Below are 20132 nucleotides of genomic sequence, written 5' to 3' on the forward strand. Positions count from 1 at the left end.
TTTCCAAATTTTGAGTAAATAAGGATCGAAATTAAAACAAAATATGATGAAATGGGTGAAAGTCTGCCAAAATAAATCAGAAGAAAAGACAAAACAAAATACAATTTGCAAGGCAATCACTTTTAAGTCATTTAAGTTAACAGATGTTATCTCCGCATTCCAACGACTTCTCTTTCTTTTACCAAAATAATTTTTTTAACTCATCGAAAGAGGACCTTCTGTCCTCTCAACTACAGTGAGACAGTGACATAATATCTGGGGGAAACGGTTTAATTTTAAAATTGTAGGAACCGAAAATGATGACCCTCATACCCTATGTATTAGGCATAAATGCTATTACTGTCATTTTGTGCTGGTTTTGTGTATATATCTGCATCTAACAGATGCAACCCTGCATCTTTTTCCACCATGTTTCAGACAAACCAGGACATGTTGCTGCGAGAACCCTCACAGGCTTCCCACCATTAAACACAGCCAACTGTGCCAAGCCAGAGGTGCCACCGGGACTCGAGCCCTGGGTCTCTGCTGTAGTCCACAGAAACTTAACCTCATCTGTGTCACGCAATATTTCTGCTCCTTCCACTCAATCTAAAAGCAGCATGTGTTTGAGCTGTTAAACACTTGATGTTCTGCAGGTCTGTGCGGTGCTTATGTTGCCATGTCATGTCAAAGCGATGTGAACTGGGCAGAGTGAGAACGGCTCCTGTGCCGTGAATGACGCTGGCTCCATTTGTGACAATAGGGAGTTGCAAGCTCCAAGTGAGCACTAATGAGAGAAGCAGCAGGAAGACCTACTTAATAAGACAACTTCCCCTGTCTTTATTGAGCAATTACTGTTAAATAGCTTCTTTGTGAACAAGGAATCCTAATCAGTGATTAAAGTTATTTGAGAGGCCATAAGAGGTATAACTGGTTATCGGGAACCAGAGTATTGTTAAGGGGAAAATAAAAGGGTTGAGATGGATCCAGCTGTGACACTGTGCTTAATATTAAACTTTGTCTTCCAAGTAAGTGACACATTTATAAACACTTCAAGTATACTGTATATGACTAATGACTGCCACCTTTGAAAGTCTCATACTTGAACGTCTATGACTAAATGCTTTGAAACTGAGACTAAAATGAAACTGAGAAAAACCAGTAGAAAATAATTATTCTTTTTTTTTTTTTTTTTTTTTAAATAGTTCTGCTCTATAGTGAGGATTAGTATATTCTGTGGGGGCTGAAGGTTGAGCATATGTTTGCAGATTTACATATGAACAATATTATCAGAGTTACACGTGTGTAAGCGCTGGCCATCTGCTCTTTGACGACTTAGGACAAAGCCCAGCACGACTTCCTTTCACATAATGCATCCAACATTTCAGAGATTGGAAGAAGAAATAAAATGGAAGACACCTCAAATATAGTGAGAGTTTTGTCCCGCCACTTTAACACACACACACACACACACACACACACACACACACACACACACACACACACACACACACACACACACACACACACACACACACACACACACACACACACACACACACACACACACACACACACACACACACACACACACACACACACACACACACACACACACACACACACACACACACACACAAGAATAATACTTTCAATTGTGCAATGAGCCAAAATAAGGGCAGGAGAGTGAAACAATGTGGGTCCACATGTGTCATGGGACAGTTACAACTCTACTTGCATTGAGTACAGTATATACAGTATAGTTGTGACATCACAACTGTACAGAAGTCCAGACGGCTCGTTTAAAGACAGTTTCTGAATACAGACTGTGTGTATTTCTTCTTCTTTGTTTTGATACCTTCACGGTATTTATATAGCACCTGAGCCTGCTTTATAATCAAAAAAGATAACCGCACAAACCTAATATGTATTCAAAATGAAATAAAATAGAATCAGAGAAGTGGCTTTATTTTATTCAGTAGCAAACATGTTTAATCTCTTCCAGCCAAATCAGACTAAGTGTTTTAAGTCCTGGGTGTCAGTTCACATGCTTTTTATCTCCATATACCCGTTCCAAATATGCTGTGGCAGAGGTTGACTGCACATTGTTTTGCCATAATTATGGAGCCATTTTATTCCATCTTCCGCTGGAAAAGAGCAGCTGAGCCCTGCTCTTAATTAGCATGATATGTACAGAAGACTGATTTATGGCTTCATTTGGTTTAGAGATGGAAGGGAGGGATTGAGGTCTTAGGAGATATACTTGTTTTAAGTGTAAAGGAGCAGACCAAAATTGGCTCCTGCTACTCTGAGGAGAATTCCCACAGGAGAAGAAATTCAGATCAGGAACAATAGACGGATTATGTTTTTGTATGAAAGCAAAGAAGCAAACGCAGGGAATAGGTGAATGGTTTGAGAGCCAGAGTTGGCCTTTTTCATCTTAAAGCTTAAAACATCAAATGGGCTGAACAATTAGTGCCTCAAAATGTGATGTTAGGAAGGTTTGCTGATGAGTGAAAGCGTGATTCATCAAAGGTGGAGAGGGGAGCTTTGCTGTCATTTCTTATAAAGGAAAAGGAGAGAGAGCAAATGGAGCCAGTCAAATGTCAGAGCAGACAGCCACTGCTGTGTAAACTCAGCCAGTTTCAGAACATGAAATCTTTCCAAACAGCCTCTGCCGCGCCGAGAATCAGCTGTGAACCTACAGCCAGTCGCTCTATAAGACAAGTGACAAAGGCTACGTGCTAACGGGCTGTACATGACTTTATGAACTATTAATATGATACACTGGTGATATGCATCATGCTATACAGTTCCACAGAGTTAATATTATGGTGACATTTAAACATAATTAGCATCTAATGGATACTTAGTGTAATTTATTAGATGTCTTAATCACTTTGATGGAGAACACTTTTCATTGGGTTTGTTAACCTTCGCAACTATTAAATAGCTTAATATCATATAGATATAAAAACTATTAATGGAATAATGTGATAAATATTTAATACACAGCACTAGACTTAGCCAAGATATTGGTGCATATTAGATTGTGACCCCTATACTGTTATTGGGAACAGAAAATGTTTTTCAAGTTTTTCAGTCGTCCCGCTTAGTACTTATTTTGGTCAAAATTCTTTAAAAAAAAGAAAAAAGACATTTGAGTTCCTGACTTTAAACAAAGGAAATATGCGCAATGATAATACTGCAGATGTTGTGCATGTTTTTTCCATCTTTCAAGAGAAACACACACACACACACACACACACACACACACACACACACACACACACACACACACACACACACACACACACACACACACACACACACACACACACACACACACACACACACACACACACACACACACACACACACACACACACACACACACTTGTATGTACTGTATATAATTATTAGATTTAACTTTACTTTACTTTTTAACTTCCCATTTAACTTTTAATCTTCTTGTTTTGCCTTGCTGTATCACCAAGTCAAATTTCAGTGCGCATTGTTGAATAAAGGCATTCTGATTTACAATTATGACCAGAAACGTTTCTTTCTTTGAATTTACTATTATCGTCACTTCATTTTATTTCCTTGTGTTGTTCCTTCTGCTTAGTGGTACGGTTGTGTTCCTTCACTTCTGTGTGCATGCAAAAATATGAGAACACTATTTATCTTTATCCATTTTCTTTCAATGAACAAGTTTTGACATCAGTATCAGAACACACCAATATCAGAGCATATTTATATTTTATTTTATTAAATTTCTTAAACCGGACAACTTACAACTAATTGATGCATTTACTTATTTTGTTTTACTTTTCTATTCTGTTTCTTTCTTATTACTTATTGATCTAGTCACTGAACTTATTTATCAACATAAGTTTTATTATTACCATTTATATATTTGTTTATCTCCCTTCCTCTCACATGAACGTTCCTCCAATATATGACACGCTTAAACAAAACACGTTCACACAAGCACACAAATACTTTCAGTATTCCCACTAACAAAAAAACGTCTTCTTTGCACCTTTGTCTAATGTGTCACACTGATGAAATACAACACACACAAAAATGATCACTTTGTCTTGGCTCATGATCATAATCCAACATCACTTAATGGTCAAGCAGTTCATGCAATCAAATAAAAGAAGACCACTTTTAAGGAAAATATTTTATCAATGCTATGACACTTTGAGATAAGTTTTAGAGAAGTGAAATGTCTCGATCTGGCGACAAAACAACAGATGAAATGTAGACAAAAAAGTTCTACACTGTAAAAAAAAAAAGAAAAATCATGAACAAAGAAAACAGATACTTTGAAGCAAAGATTTAAAAAATCACACAGTAAAGACTTTGCATAAACTGCAGACAAAATACAACAAGTAGTTAAGGTATGTGTTCTACTTAGATAAAAGTGGCGTTTGTACCCGCTCAGAGCGCGAGCCTGTGGGTTCTATGGGGACACTGACACACTCATTGGTGGATTTCCTGTAAATTCTCCTGGTGACATCCATGAGGGACTCTGACATAACAACCGGTAGTCAGTTTGCCTCTGGCCAGTCAAGCAGGGAGGAATAAAAACAGCTTATGCACATGGTCGACACTTTTGAACAGCTCTGAGCAAACAATTAGCGGGTTTGTGGTAACTTAGTGTGAGAAGTTTGATCATAAACAGCACCTCTCGGATGTTTTCAACTTTCACCATGATTGTCTCACTACAAAAACGTATTAAAGTTCCTAATCAGCGGCAGACATCATGAGAAAATACACCATGTTACTGTCACAAAATGAGTTCAGTGTTCATTTATGCTGTTGGAGGGTTCATGAAAGAAATCTGATTTGATAGATCAAGTTATACAGTTCAATCTCTTAATATATCATATAAATGCATTCTGATTGAAGCTTCTGGTGGTGACTCATTCCTTTGTGAATCATTTTCTTGTGGTGCCAGACACGCTTTGGTTACACCAAATAAAGACTTATATTTTATTCGTGAAGGGAAAAAAAATCCCCATTGAAACGCTTGACTGAGATAATTCTAAATTCAATAATAATTCACAATTTTTTGTTTACAGTAACTTCCAGGTAGAAAACCCCCTGCGTCCCGTACATACAATTCAATAAGGCTGAGAAAACCCAATAATAACACTTTCACAGATGTTAGGGTCGAGAACTAATTTACCTTTCTCGGCCACAAACTAAAGAAAAATCAGTCTGACGGTGGTGAGATGTCGCTGTTCATAACACTACATTAGGTCTATCAGAAACACTAAGGAACACAGTACAGACAATAAGCCCAGCAGAAACCTCAGAGAGGACCACCGTCTTTGACTATATATCCTTAAAAAGAACAACAGAAATAAACAAGTTTGACTATTTCACATATCTACGCAAAGAAGACAGGGGCTTAAGAGATCTCTCAAAATAATGATTAGAATGTCATGTACATTTAAAGGGCAATACAAAACAAAAGAAAACTGATCAGAGTCAACAAAAACTGAATCTTCAGTCTGTTGTACATATACAACCTTTGTCCTCACATTTAACACTGGTCTCGCAGTTTACATTAAAACAGAGAAGTCCCAAAGAGCAGAACTCTAAACCAACTAATCATCATCATAATGTGTTGATCTATGCATACAGCTGCACACAAATCCAGTGGCACATGTGCAAAGTATTTTACCCAGGGAGTTACAATGAAACCTAAAAGGATGTCAAGGTAGAGAGTAAGTTGTAAGCATAAATTAGGGATGTGAGGTCTCTTTGGTGAGAGAGATTTCAAGGAAGGCCCGCTCATACCACAATGCATTGGTGCATGTGTAACCTCCTCCATCTGCCAATAACATGAAGGCTTTTTTGAACTCTTTTCAAAGCTTGACAGCTTTCAATACATGACACACTGTAGTCAATACTATTGTTACCAAACTGAACCTAATATGCCCTAGAACGGTAGTTTTTATTGCAGGGTTATTGCACTGGATTGCATTACCTTGTGCAGTTATTCATGACAATTTGTCCACCTCTCCTTCAGTGTGTTGCAGAGCTGCTCCTCATTCAACCGACCAAGCATTACATTCATAATGTCATAAAGTGTACTTTTAAAATTCCCTAAAACTTGGTCAATGGTGCAGTCGATGCATCAAAGAAGTGGAGCTCTGACCTCCCTATGCAAAAAGCAATCACGACCGACCTTCCTACAGTACATGTACCGTACCAGATCAACTTAAACCCTAAAATCTGATCTGTTGTAAGGCATTTGGAGTGAAGGGTCAATGTCTAAGACCTACAGTATATGTCATTCACTTCCTCCTGCTGGGGCTTTAATCAGAACAAGTTCTCCCCCAAACAATTTGAGGTCAGACCTTGGTAACTAGGCACGCCCCGGCTGCACCGGCTTCTTTGTCCGCACAGTAAACATGGCCTCAGACTGCTCATTCCAGCCCTGATAGTGGCCCCTGCCAGACAAAGGGACAGCGCGGCGCTGTGCCAAATTGACTTGTCCCTAATTTTTATGCTAATCCTCAATTTTAAATCAGACAAACCCTACATTTGATATAAAAGATATTAAAGAAATAAATAAAGAGAGACCCAGATAATCTGTTCATAAAGACGCCTTATCCTTTGACATGTGGAGATGTCTGCAGATGGCTTTACATATTTGCATGTTCAAAATGCTGCCATCGTCAACCACTCACCATTGTAGTCATTAAATAGTACTGTTTTAATGAAAAATGTTGTTGCCCAAAAGGCACATTTACTACTTGAATGTCCACATGCTGCAACCTTTAGATATCAGCAACAGGATAATGTGAAACTAAACAGATATTAATAAGTGTTTCCCACACATTACCCATTTTAATCAGCAGTATAATTGACCTCAACTGAATCTCTATTATGACGAAAAAATTCCAAGCATTGTTCAGTTTGTTTATGTAATTACCATCACAGTCAATGTGAACAGTGAGAAGTGGCATTAACAGTTTTTTCACTGAGGTCATGAGATATTGACACTGTAACTCTGGTATGACTGAATTCATAAAAAAAAAAACATTTACATTAAAACACCCTCTTTATATTGCTTCATTAATCCTCTTAATTCCCAGACAATGATTAATTGTGGAAAAATAAGAGAGTGGCAACGGGTCTAGATTAAATTTTGTAGCCTAATTCCAAATCATCAACTGGGAATAAAATCTATTTCTATCTATTTTTGTCTTCCAAGTGAGACACTAGAAACTGGGTAGTCACTGAAACATTGTTAAATTAAATACAACTGAAAGAAATGTCAAACACATTCATGTACTCGAGCTCCAGATATACAGTTTCATTTTAGGCCGGGCCTGGTGATGTTTTGTTGTTGGGCAGAGCTCGAACACCCTCTAAGAACTTTTTTTTTCTCCAAAACTAACATCTGGAGTACCAGACAGGTCAACAACTCAAACCACAACCCCCCACAGACAGCGGTGTTTTCAACCTGACAGTATGCTCGCTGTTTGCTGAATTTCATAACCGTTTCCCCTGTTTTAGAACTCCAGGGGGGTTTGCGGGTAGAGGTTTAGATAATGCTCACATTACAACACATACTGTAGGGGAGGGGGATGATATGATAAATGATATGTTCTACTTTTACTATAACAACTTACTTACTGAAGTCTTCAGACATACTGTGCACTCAGTAATAATGGAAATATACTATATATACAGTGGCAATCAGATTTAGAGAACAAATTATTAATATTTGATTTATTCTGAAATACTGTTATTTTTTAATTGTTCATAATTTGATAGAATATCTGCTGTGGCTAAACCACTGTTGTACCAGCATGCTTTTTTTTTAAATAACCAAGGCACTTGGCAACGAAAAACTTTATTTTATGAAAAAAAAACATTGAGCAAAATTAGACTTGACATTTTCAGATCCCTCCCAGTTTATTGGTGTTAATCTGGCACCTGGTTACAATCGACTTAATTGTTGGACACACCCTATTTATCTGGCAGCTCTCCGGGTTACTTTGCAAGATAGCAAGCAGCTCTAAGATGAATGAGACAGCAGGTTGTCCAGATGAAGGCCAAAGGATGACCCTCTCAGCCATCAGAGAGAGTTTGGGCGTTCACAGTCTGTGATTTCAGGAATATAAACTTTACAGGGACACGGATTCATATAAATCCCTCAAAAAGGCCGGTCGTCCACGTAAAACAAGTGCACGAGAGGACAGGATTATGAGAAGACTCTCAATGGGAATGGGTTCAGCACTGAACTGGAGTTGCTCTCCAGTTCAGTGCTGAACAGGGCAAGGGTCTGTTTCAAAACAGTGTCTCATCGTTTATGACAATTTGGACAGAAAGCCCACTCTGCAGTGACCAAACCTCTCATCAGCAGAAATAATAAAAAGGCTGCACTTCAGTGGTGAGAGGACGTTCACTTTATTTGGGTCTGATGAAAACATGTTTTCTTCGTATGACTGGGAAAAGACTGAACCCAAAGTGTGTAAAGAAGTCAGTTAAATTTGGAGGAGGAAGTGTCATGGTTTGGGGGATGTTTTCTGCAGCAGGAGTTGGGCCTCTTGTTCAGCTACATGGCAGGTGAATGCAAATGTTTATGTGAACCTCCTTCAGCAACATGCAATATCTTCACTGCAATTGTCTCCTAATCAGCTGTTATTTTTATGAAGGACAATGCCCCCTGTCACACTGCAAAATGGGTTAAGTAGTTCTCTGGAAAATCTTCGGCTACAAAGTAATGTCTAAGAAACCCACTACATTTAGTGAACTGTGGAAGAGACTGAGTCAGAACGGACCCAGATCAAACCAGAGCAGTGTGAGAAACTAGTGATGTCCTGTGGGCGCAGATGTGCTGAAGTCATTCAAAGCTGTGGCCTCTACACTTCCTGTTCATTTTTGAATCCTACAGAAGAAAACATTGTTTAAATCTTCTCTTCTGACACAATGGTTACTGTTCTCTAATGTTGATCACTGTTTTTTTTTTCACAAAATAAAGGTTTTTGTTGAAGTGCCTTGGTTATTTAGAAAACATGTTGGTACAGCAGTGGTATAGCCAAAGCAGATATTTTACCAAATTATGAAAAATAAAAAATAATTTCGGAATAAATTAAGTATTTATACTTTGTTCTCTAATTTTGATCTCCAGTGTATATGTTTAGAAGATAATAATCATCATAATAATCACAATAGAAAGGCAGGAAATTTGTATCTGTGTTGGTGAATACTTTACACATGGTTCTGTATTGTCTTCCTTTAAACGCCAGTAACCTTGACAAATATGCAAAAATAAGAAAGTGTCAATGCCTGGAAACGGCCTGTAAAAAACACAGAGTAGGTGTCTTTATTCTTTCAGTTTTATTTATCCCCAATGACTCCAAACTTTTTTAAATGACATTATTCTCATATTTTCTTAGCAGCAAAAGAGAGTAGTTTCTCATCATTTACATATATCATCCTATTTATGTGTTTCTTTGGTTCAAAGATGTTTACAGTCATGAACACTAATATTCTAGTGTGGCTATATAAACCTACAAATCAAACACATTTTACTTCTTTACTTATGTATCTAAACATCAGGAGAGGAAAGGGTACATTTAATATCATATATTATAACACAACACACACCCTTTACAGATATTACTCATCAAACGTGATTCTGAAGGCAGTTGTCTCAGTGTGGAGTCATATCAGTCTCATGTAAAACAGACACCGTTCTGCTCTGTAGAGCACAGCCTCAGGGTTTGCTCAACTTATTCTACATTATCTAAAAATCTTAGCCTGAGATGTGAATCTTAATAATTCCAGACTGTAACCCTGTTGCAATGGATCAGAGACTAAAACAGTTACACTAACACTCTATTAGTATTTTTCTTATTGCATATTAACTCGTATCTCTGAACCTCTTTTAACCGCACAAAGCATCACCTCCCAAGGGGCCTAAGAAAAAGCAGACAACACAAGGCTTCCTGGACTTTCACGCCTTCAAACCGCAGTTCTTACACTGTATGTCTATTAGAAATTAGGCATGCAACAAGGCCTCTGTCCCAATGCAAAGATGTGAGTTTATGCATGAAGCAAACCTCCGTCAAAAAAATGTGCTATTATTGCAAGGTCTTGTGGCTCCACTTGATACATACACAGAGGCGAAAAAGGAGAGTCTGAGCTACCACATTATTACAAAGCCACACACGGTCCATCCCTACTTTGATAGCAAAAGCTTCATAACATGACACGAATATTCACTTTATGTTCAGTCAGAGCACACCATAGAAATTCATTTTGATTCAAATTTTTATAGTGATAGAAACCAGAGCCAAAACTACAAACACAACATCCATGTCGCAAATAAAGTAGAATTAAGAGAAACAAAGAAATCTTAATTCTAAAAATATAACTGAACTGTTTTAAAGTCATTTAGCCCTTCATTACGCTATCTTTGAATGAGCACAAATTCAATCATACAATCAACCTTTAATATAACATTATTTCACATGAATTTCTTTTTCAAATAACTGGCACAAAATCCTTTTAACCTTTTTACATAGGATTTAGCCCGCACAAATTGATGCAACAAAGCAGATAAACAAGGTCAACAAGGCAAATATGGTCCAATACATCGGTGCCTCCATACTAGAATTATAATGTAAGGGTGGACGATCAGTGTTACCATGACAATAAAATGCTCTCTAGCATCACAGAGTATGTTGGGTTGCAGTGCCTTGTTATGCTTCTATTCTGCAGCTCTTTTTTTGCATTATTTACCGCTCCTCTCTGTTTTGCAGGTGATTGTGAAAGGTGAGGTCTGTTCACAGTCCGGATGCAGAATACAGTAGGCTGGAGTCATATCTTTTATTAATGAGCTTCTTTGGACTGTAAAAATATACAATAACTAAGACAAATTATTGAATAGCTCTGCTATATGGTGAATATTGCATGTTTATACATGTGCAATACAGATTAATAGCATCTTTAATAATTGTGTTTTGTCAGAGAATGAACAGAAGCTCAGTAGCTGTTTTAATGTGAAACAGTCAGACATTTAAAGTTGGGGGTTTGTCTGCTGTAAGACTGCACGACTCGCACGATCAATACAATGACATTTCTACTCAAGTTCACTTGCTCCTGAGGGAAAGCTGCAGAGTTCATTGTTGAGAAAAATAAATAATTTAAGTAGAAGTGGAACATGAATGTGGACTGATACTAAAAATGGAGAGGGAACATAAAGTAAGTTTGATGTCAGCAAAGTTTGATATTTGTAATGTATTGTAGAAGAGTTTGGTCTGATGTGCTAAAGATCAACTCCAGCTATACTGTATTTGATTTGTTCTTGTTTCACACTGTCCTAAGGGAAAGTATAAAGGTTTCATTTGAAATTGCATGATATCAGTGGTTTGGATGTTTCTCCTGATGTTACCTGCAGTGTCAGAGTGGGTGGGCTCTCCCATCTGTTTGTAGGGGTTGAACTTGGGCTTGGGTGCGACCACAGGGGCGAATTTCTTGGGTGCCTGCTGCTGGGAGACGGAGATGCTCGCACTACCCAAAGTAGTCTCCATCCTGGCAGCCACTTGTCCCGTCTGGTCGTTATTGTTCCACATGGTTCTGAAGAGAAAACACAAAAGTTTATTAGAAGTGAAGCTTGGAGCTGTGAATTCAAGGACAAGATCACGTCGACAAAGGAGATGGAGCCTCTGAAAACCACAAAAGGTCTTTAGAGTTAAGTTTGAACATTAGGGAACGTAGATCATAATAGGAATATGTAATTTCTAATAATAAAAGAATCCAGCATCAAACAGTTAAACTGTGTAATGTGTTTCTTCAAGGACAGGAGCACCACTGAACTTGCCAGGGAAGTAAGGGGCCTGGACAGAAGTCAAAAAGGGCCTCCAGTCAAACTGCAGCAGTCCTAGGAACAGTAATATCCTTTAGTAAATAACTACAATTTCCTGAATGATCACAATCATTAAAATAATTCACATAATTCATGCTTTTTATATTAAAAACCCCATGTTATACTACTAACAACTGACCAGCTGCACTGCTACAGGAAGTTACCACAATGTGATGACATCAATGGGTAGTGGCCAGGTAGGACGTCAGTGTTGAGGTTGTGACTGTGTGTAAATGTGTTATATAGTATCATCCTGATACTATGTGTATAAAGTTTGTCTTTTACTGTGGTACTGCTTTTACTTCTCTTCATACTGCTCTGAAATGGTATAAAAACCCCTGGAATTGCACGAGACAATTTCTATAACTAAGGCACCATTTCAGCTTATGTCTCAAGGTCTCCTTTTACGTTCTTTATGCAACTAATTCTGTGCAACACTATGAACGGAACACGCAAGTAATTGGATTCAGGAAAGCAGCAGATGCATCCAGGGAGAGACTTTTCACGTTGCCTTCTAGTTCAGCCTCTTTCGCCTGTCATCACAAGACGATATTAGTTTGAAGCATACTGATGCATCAAGGAGGTCCACAGAAACAAGCTCTGCCGCCATGATAGTAGCTCTTTGTGGCTATACTGCAGCAGTGTTTTGAGCTAAATAGTAACCCTAGCATGATCACATTTTTACACTGACAATGCTAACATATTTTTAATCAGGAATAATGTCTAACATGTACCCAATCTGAGTTTAGCATATTAGTGTGCAAACATTTGCTTATGAGCCGTAAACACAAAGTACAGATGACGCTGATAGGAATGGCATGCGTTTTGCAGGTCATAAAGGATAACTATGATTAAAAAAAAGGACAGCAGCTCAATAGAGAAGTCTTAAGCAGCTGTGAATCCTCATTTGACCGGCAGCAGTATGCTGTATACTTCCGTTATCTTATTCTAATTGCAGACTGGCTTATTGAAAGCTTATTACGATCCATATTTGCATTTATTGTTAGGTTGCAACCTCTAGTGACTGTAGTAATTATGACGGGAGAAAAGGAGAAAATCAGGTGACGTAGTATAAAGAGCGACAAAGTCCACTAAGGGAGGAGGTTGGGGTGGATGGATGTGTCAAACAAACACAGGAAACTCACCAAGGAGATTGATTCACATAATTTACATTTGCTCTGCATATCCATCTGCGAACTCTCGTTTAGAGATATTTTGGGAAGGGGCGAAAATACTAGTTTCTGATTGGATAAACCATCTGTCTATAGACAGGCCAAATCAAGATCAACAAAGGGTATGACGTACCAACAGAGCGTCAAGGCAAAGCTCAGAAAGTAGACAACATGTCAGTAAAGGATATTAGTATATTTTCCTCCGAGGAAACCCTCCAGTGCCGTTTGCTCTTTTTTCAGAAAAGGAATACTCTCTAATTCTGATAAAACTTGCGCAATAGCTGCTCTCATCTCATCCGTGGAAGCCGCCATGTTGTTTCCACTGAACAGTCGCTTCTCGTTGCGTCACACTTAAACCCGCCTCAAAACCAACGCTGATTGGACGGTCGCTTGGCAAATGGCTCCCAAATTTCTCCGTTGCACGTTACCGGACTGATCTGTGAGTAAAATACACTGGAGCAAGATCAGGAGGGTCTTCCGAGGCTAACTTTTTGTCGCTGGTACTCTCCAATGATCATACAGTATATGTATATTCTGGTGTTAAGGTATGAGGATTTGTTGTATAATTGTTCAAATCTGGTCTTTTTTTGCAGTGAACTGATAGAGTGTGTAAAACACCTTAGATTTGTCACATAGTTTCACACTCTTTCTAAGGATGTTTGCATGATAATGGAGGTGACTAGCCTGTCTCCATAATTATGTGAGTCAAGTCTCACTGTACGGCTGTAATGCTTTTTCTTGTGTACTTGTCTGTCAGATTTAATCAAAAAAAATTTGGAGAAAAAAAAAAAAGAGTCAAGTCTACTTTTTGTGTACCAACTATTGAGTCAGACTATTAGAGCAGCCGGTAATATTATTTTGTCAAAATAAAAAACAATGTTATACACACTGTTCTGACATGCATTCGTGTGTCCAGGCAAATAAAGTATCAAAATATCAAAGAGGAAAGGAAATCACTTTGAACTCAGAACCTTTTTTACTTTTTCTTTCTTGCGATGCCTACGCCAGAACAACAAATCAAAAGAGTGATGTGTGAGACAAAGAGCGGCGAAAACAACAAAGCATTTTCAGACCAAAAAGACTTTGTAACATTACAGAATTGTAAAGGTGACCATCAATTATTTTCCGTTTTGAGCTGTCATCTGTCAAAAACAAGATCTAATCAGTGTTTATAAGTACAGTGAGTAGTAGAGATAAATATCTATCAGCTACTTTTCACATTAAATTATTTATTTATCTTTGTTTCCTTAATGGTGGGGGATTGAAATAGATACATCAAGATGCAGCTAATTGATATAATGACTTTGATTATTACATTTTATTTGTGGATTTGCCCTTATGTATGGCCTTGTTGCAGTTACAGTGAAAACAACAGGGTAAAAGACTTTGCTGTGGCTGAGGACACAAACATCCAGTATTTCACCATCGCATTCTGAAATCACTTGAAATATTTGAACTATTTATACGCTCTGCTTTTTCCCCATCCTTCTTTTTGTTTGTGTTTGTTGTGCTGTGTTCTGATGTTTTTGCTGTTTATTATCCTCAGTGTGACTGATACAGGGTTTACATTCTTTCTCTGGAGCACAGGAGAAAACCCACGCACAATCATCTTTTAATATCAGCTCAAATCCCTGCTCCTCCTGCCGCCTGAATGGTTCTTACTTTTGATATCCTTCCCTGCTCTTAATGTTACGATTCAGACACGCGCTGGTGTCTCACACCCACCTGTCCTTTCAATGCAAATGCTTTCATTTCTCAATGCTCAAATGGCTAACAAAATAAAAGATGAAATAAAAGGAGGGAAAAAAGGAGAAATGATCTTAGGATGCGTGAGTAATACACGACATGTTGAATGGAAAATGTCTCTTTCAGTCTATGGTTACATATTTTGATGATGGCAAATAATTCACAGCTGGATGTCACTGTGTACCAGGGCCCGAGGTGCACATTAAACCCACCAACATGTGTTATTTAAAATGAACTTTCTTCAAAACATTTGATTTATGTGCCATTTTGTAAAAACAAACCTGACGTCCAAACACTGATGACTTCAGAATATAACCACTAGTGATTTGCAGACTTCTTGTGCGGATAGAGACTTCTAAATACTTTACCTCAACTTTAACTATAAACTCCTAAATACATAAAAATCGTTCTGAACTGACTTCAAATCAAAAATAAAATCTCCATTCTATTGGAAAAATGGCCCCCACCAAAAATTGTTCACAATATGATCCATGTTTTTTTTCTTTAAAGTAACAAGGACGCTATTTCTGAAAAGAAAAATGGTGCTGTGAAGTTTTTAAAATGAAATGTTTCACTGTTTTGAGCGCCACATTCACCTCCATTGTGTTGAGGTGGAGGCAGAAATCTCAATGACCTCAATGAACAAAACCTGAATCCAAATAAAACAGAACTATCAGCATTATCAGACACCACAAAGGCTAAGTAAAAAATATATGGGCTTTTATTTTGATGAGCCAACCGTTTAATAGGTTAAAGGATAAGGTTGGTGTTATTCAATATTTTTCTTATTGTCACCGAATTCCATTAGAAGCAAAACAATATGTAATAAACTGCATATAGAGATGCACCAATCTGATATTTTCAACAGACTGTCAAAAAAATATAAATTTACTGAATTGTTATTTATTATCCATTATATTTTTTGTCTAAAGTACATTTCAAGAGATCCTGAGAATTTGTTCAATCCCAAAATTCCATCTAGTTTTGACATCATGAGAAATACAAAACAAAGAATCTACAGTAGTCGGATTTGATGGAAGACGGGGCCGCACAGAACACTTCCAGGAGGCTTAGAGAATATTTGCTTAGGAGTTTAATGTTCAACTTCTACACGGAGACAGAAGAAGGCCTCCTTAACATGAATTAGTGGGATTTTGGTGATTAGCATGTTAATTTAATTACTGTGAACATATGGATCATTGACTAATGAGGCAGTTTACACCACAAGCAACTGAGCAGTGTATGTAGGCTCAAAAAGGCTATGAAAACATGACCAGGAAATCACATGGGACCTGTAATATATTGAAAATAGAGAACATCTTGTGATGGGAGCACACTAAATTATGCCAGGGAGTGGTGGGGGCAATGGCCCCTTCCCTACTTCCTACCCCTTACATCCAGTGCCCTTCACTCAGAGCACACCCATTTTTGAAATGGCCTTCATTTCGATCTAAACTACACACCTGTAAAGTTTTTCTTACATGGTTACGACGCTATCAAAGCAACAAAACCTGTCCACAGACGAACAGAAGTAAACACCTAGCAAAATACTCAAAACTACCTCTGTGGTAGTTGCCAATACAGCAAGGGACCACATATTGCCATGATGACTGGCGCGCGGTCACACACACACACACACACACACACACACACACACACACACACACACACACACACACACACACACACACACACACACATACACACACACACACACACACACACACACACACACACACACACACACACACACACACACACACACACACACACACACACACACAGCTAATGATGAACATTTGCCTTAGTATGTTAATAATAATGTTAATCTATCAGCTCCTGATAGTGATCAAGTGTTGCTTGTTGTAATTCATATCAGGGATTAAGTGGTTCTCCCAATGCCTTTCACCATGTGACTGCCATATGACTGATTTCCTGTTTATTTTTGACCTCCTCATGCTTGATATCTTTCTGATATCTTTCATTTCTTCCTTCCCTGGTTCTTAAACTCCCTTTTCTTAATAGCTGTATGAAACTCAGTCTTGCTTGGACATTCTTTTACATTTAAGACTTGCTGAAAGCATTGCCGCTTTCAGCAAGTCCCCCCCCCCAAAAAAAAAAAGAAAAGTAAAAACTGTAAGTGGCCATCGTATGACCACTTGGTAGGCACCGCCCAAGCCTAGTGAGAGGTGGAGGGATTTCTGGAGCATTATTTTTCCCCCTTACTGAACTGACTGTTTAGGGACCCAGTATACAGACATATTATATCTGTGACACAAAACCTGCGTGGGATAATCAAACAGTGAGCATGTCTGGATCATTGTCAGTCACATATCTTGAGGTCAGAGGTCAATGGACCCCTTTGAAAATGGCCACGCCTAACTTTGGAGCGTTATTTAGCTCTCTACCGACAAGCTAGCATGACAGCATGAAATATTTTGCATAAATTGTCGTCTATTCATCTGTTTTCTTTTAAGTAGCATTGGAGACTATCTGAGCACGCATGCAGCCTGTCAGAGGCAGATGAACACAGAGCCAACTTCAGTTCCATTTCACTCGGTGTGTTTCACGACTGTGGGAGGAAACCTGAGGAAACCCACACAAACAAAATATATGCAGCACATACCATATGTGTAGAATTTGCACTTTGCTGTAAACATATTTTGACTCAACAGATGTGGCCTTGTTGCTATACGTATCTCAGACCTTTCTCCTACACTGGCACAATGTTGTGGAGAGAGGTCTGATGGTGTGAGACTAAACATGGTGCTTTTTTTTATTTATTTGACTTTGACTTAGTGTTCCCGAATCTCCTGCTACTTATTAAGCCAAATTATGCATTTGCTTACCGCACTTCTATATTAGCCTTGTGTTCAGTGATTAAAAAAAAAAAAAAAGATTTCCTCCCTCATGCAAATGAATGAACAAAACACAAGTAGACATGCACACACACGCATACACACAATACATTGACATAAGTGAGGCATATGGCACAGGTCGAAAGTGCGCAAGCGGTTGCAAAAAGGCTGCATCCGTATTGAAGCGTCATGTAAGTAAAGTCATTTCTGATTGCCGGGGCAGTTACAAGATGACTCACAAAGCTGTGACACTGTGTTAAACAGTTTGCTTTATGGGGGCACGGCAGTCTTCTCACAGCTGTTCCGCTGCACTTTTACAGCTGTCATTGAGGAACTGCTGCAGGTGTTTCTGCTGCATTAATCTTTCATATCCACCAAGGAAACTATCAAACAAAACCATCCAAAGAGGACCACAGAGAGTAGAGAATTCAAACATAAAATGGCAGGGTTCAGAGATTTTTTTAGGAACAAAACATGCTTTCTAGTAAATCTTCTTTGTGGCTGAAAGACCGAATCGCATGTTGAAGAAAATGTATACAAAACTGCAGAACTTGATCTGGCAGTGTTCAAGATCTTCTGCTTTCAGAAAGCTGGAGTAGCTTCAGTAGCTTCTTTTTTTGCTTTGCTTAACAGACAAATACACAAAGATCTATGAATGACTCCTGTTACAGCAAAAGACTCAAATGTTTTATCAAAGATGTTTAACCTCTGAAAATGTGAAGTGAGTAACAAATGAACAATAGTGAGCTCTATGGCACAGAGGAATGACAAACTGTATATCAGGCTTTGGATAGCAGACTATCTTGACTTTGGCCTTTTTGCCCATCAAATGGTCCACGTGCTTTTCCGCTTTACACAACAGTACTGCAAATGAAAATGAGCAAATGTCCTAAAAAAAAACCACATCAGGGTGTCCAGTGCAGTCCATAATACTGTAAGTGAAAGTGTTTTATAAATAAAGCAACTAAAATGTAAAGGGTAGTTATGCTGCTTTTCTCCCACCTTGTACTTTGTCCCATGAGTAGAGTTCAGTTAAAACCACACAGCCCTTGGTTCACTAGGCACCGATCAAAACATCACTTCAAAAAGACACTGCAGAGATGAATATGGAGACACACTTTGGCTGGCAGATTTTTCATAGCAAATAGAGGGGTGGGAGGCAACTGGGATTAGCACTCATGGTTTGTGACGCAAGGTGCGGAGGATCGGCCATGCGTATGAAAATGCTTTAAAAATTAAAGGTTCCCATCTGCAAGAGGTTGCTGCCGCGTCTTCCCAGCATTGGACTCGCTCTGCTTTAGAGGGCTGGTTGAATGACTGAACAGGTTAATGCGACATTACACAAACAAGAGCTTAGTCCCCACGTTCCACTGTTTGGAAACAGGGAAGAGCAAAGAGTTCAAGTGGTCATTATGGATCTTGAAATATTTTGTGCAGAGGGGTAAATATTTGAAAGTGCCGGAAGTCTGACACCATACGACGTGTTGACATATTAATAAAAGCAAAAGACTGTTCTGGACCTCTTTCAAGTGTTTAAAATTTTATGCTGGAAGCACAACAGCAGATCAGGGCATCGGAGGACGGGGTAAGTCAAACATCATGTTCTGAAACATAGCCACTGCAAACAGCACAGTGACATGATAAGATCACCTCAACACCAACTGAAGAGCAAAGAATGGGATTTTTTTTCAAACTCGTGCTGTGAATTTAAATGCATTTCTATTCTATTTCAGTTGTCTTTCATTTATTTTAGACCAATTTCACTCAAGAGTAATTAATATAATACAATAATGAACAGGTACTGTTGCACTCTCAATGTGACATGGCTAACAAGTGGCATTTTGCTGAAGGTATTATATACAAAACCCAAAGATCTTTATCACACAATGATTTAGAAATAATCCACCTGACAAATTTAGGATTTTTTTATGTAAATGTGAGAAAGTAAGTAAGAATGTACTTCTTTATTGTTTAAAGACTGGAATTTATTTTACTTATCCCTCTAAAACATGGATTAAGTAAAGTAAAACATCACAGTTAAGTCCCAACACAGTGAGAGGTCTTTGTAAATCCTCAGAGGGATTAAAAAAAAAGAGAAGACAACTTTTAAAAAAATGGTAACGATCCCAAAAATTATTTCTAATGATCTTTTTTATTACTCATGTCTCACAGGCTCGAGCCAAAGGCAGCACTTCTCAATAAAACATGTTTGTCAAAACTGTGCAAAAAATATTACTATACTACATTAGACTGTGTGTGCATACAAGCGAGCATTGCTCTAGCAAAGGCAATGAAGAAGACAAGCATGAATATGAACAATGCCTGCTTTTAAATATTTTAAAAATCAGCTTTGAAAATGTTTTATGAGTAAGGAAATGAAATAAACATTTTTGACATACCTCAAGAATAAATGCAACCCATTTTGTATAGTTACACTAAATGACTCCAAAAGGCCCTAAAATGTGTGAAAAT

General features: G+C 38.2%; 1 protein-coding gene across 4 annotated transcripts in view; it reads right to left on the reverse strand.

Moving 5' to 3' along the window:
• The window catches only part of lpp (LIM domain containing preferred translocation partner in lipoma), a 160099-nt gene that overhangs the window by 87768 nt on the left and 52199 nt on the right, over positions 1–20132 (reverse strand). For all 4 annotated transcript variants that reach the window (XM_083940419.1, XM_083940416.1, XM_083940417.1 and 1 more), the window contains one exon: positions 11411–11595. In XM_083940419.1, the coding sequence (XP_083796545.1) occupies positions 11411–11591 (181 nt within the window). In that variant the 5' untranslated portion in view covers positions 11592–11595. The remainder of the gene's footprint in view (positions 1–11410; positions 11596–20132) is intronic.

The sequence above is a fragment of the Echiichthys vipera genome, assembly GCF_963691815.1.
Source record: "Echiichthys vipera genome assembly, chromosome: 3".
NCBI classification, from domain to species: Eukaryota; Metazoa; Chordata; class Actinopteri; order Perciformes; family Trachinidae; genus Echiichthys; species Echiichthys vipera.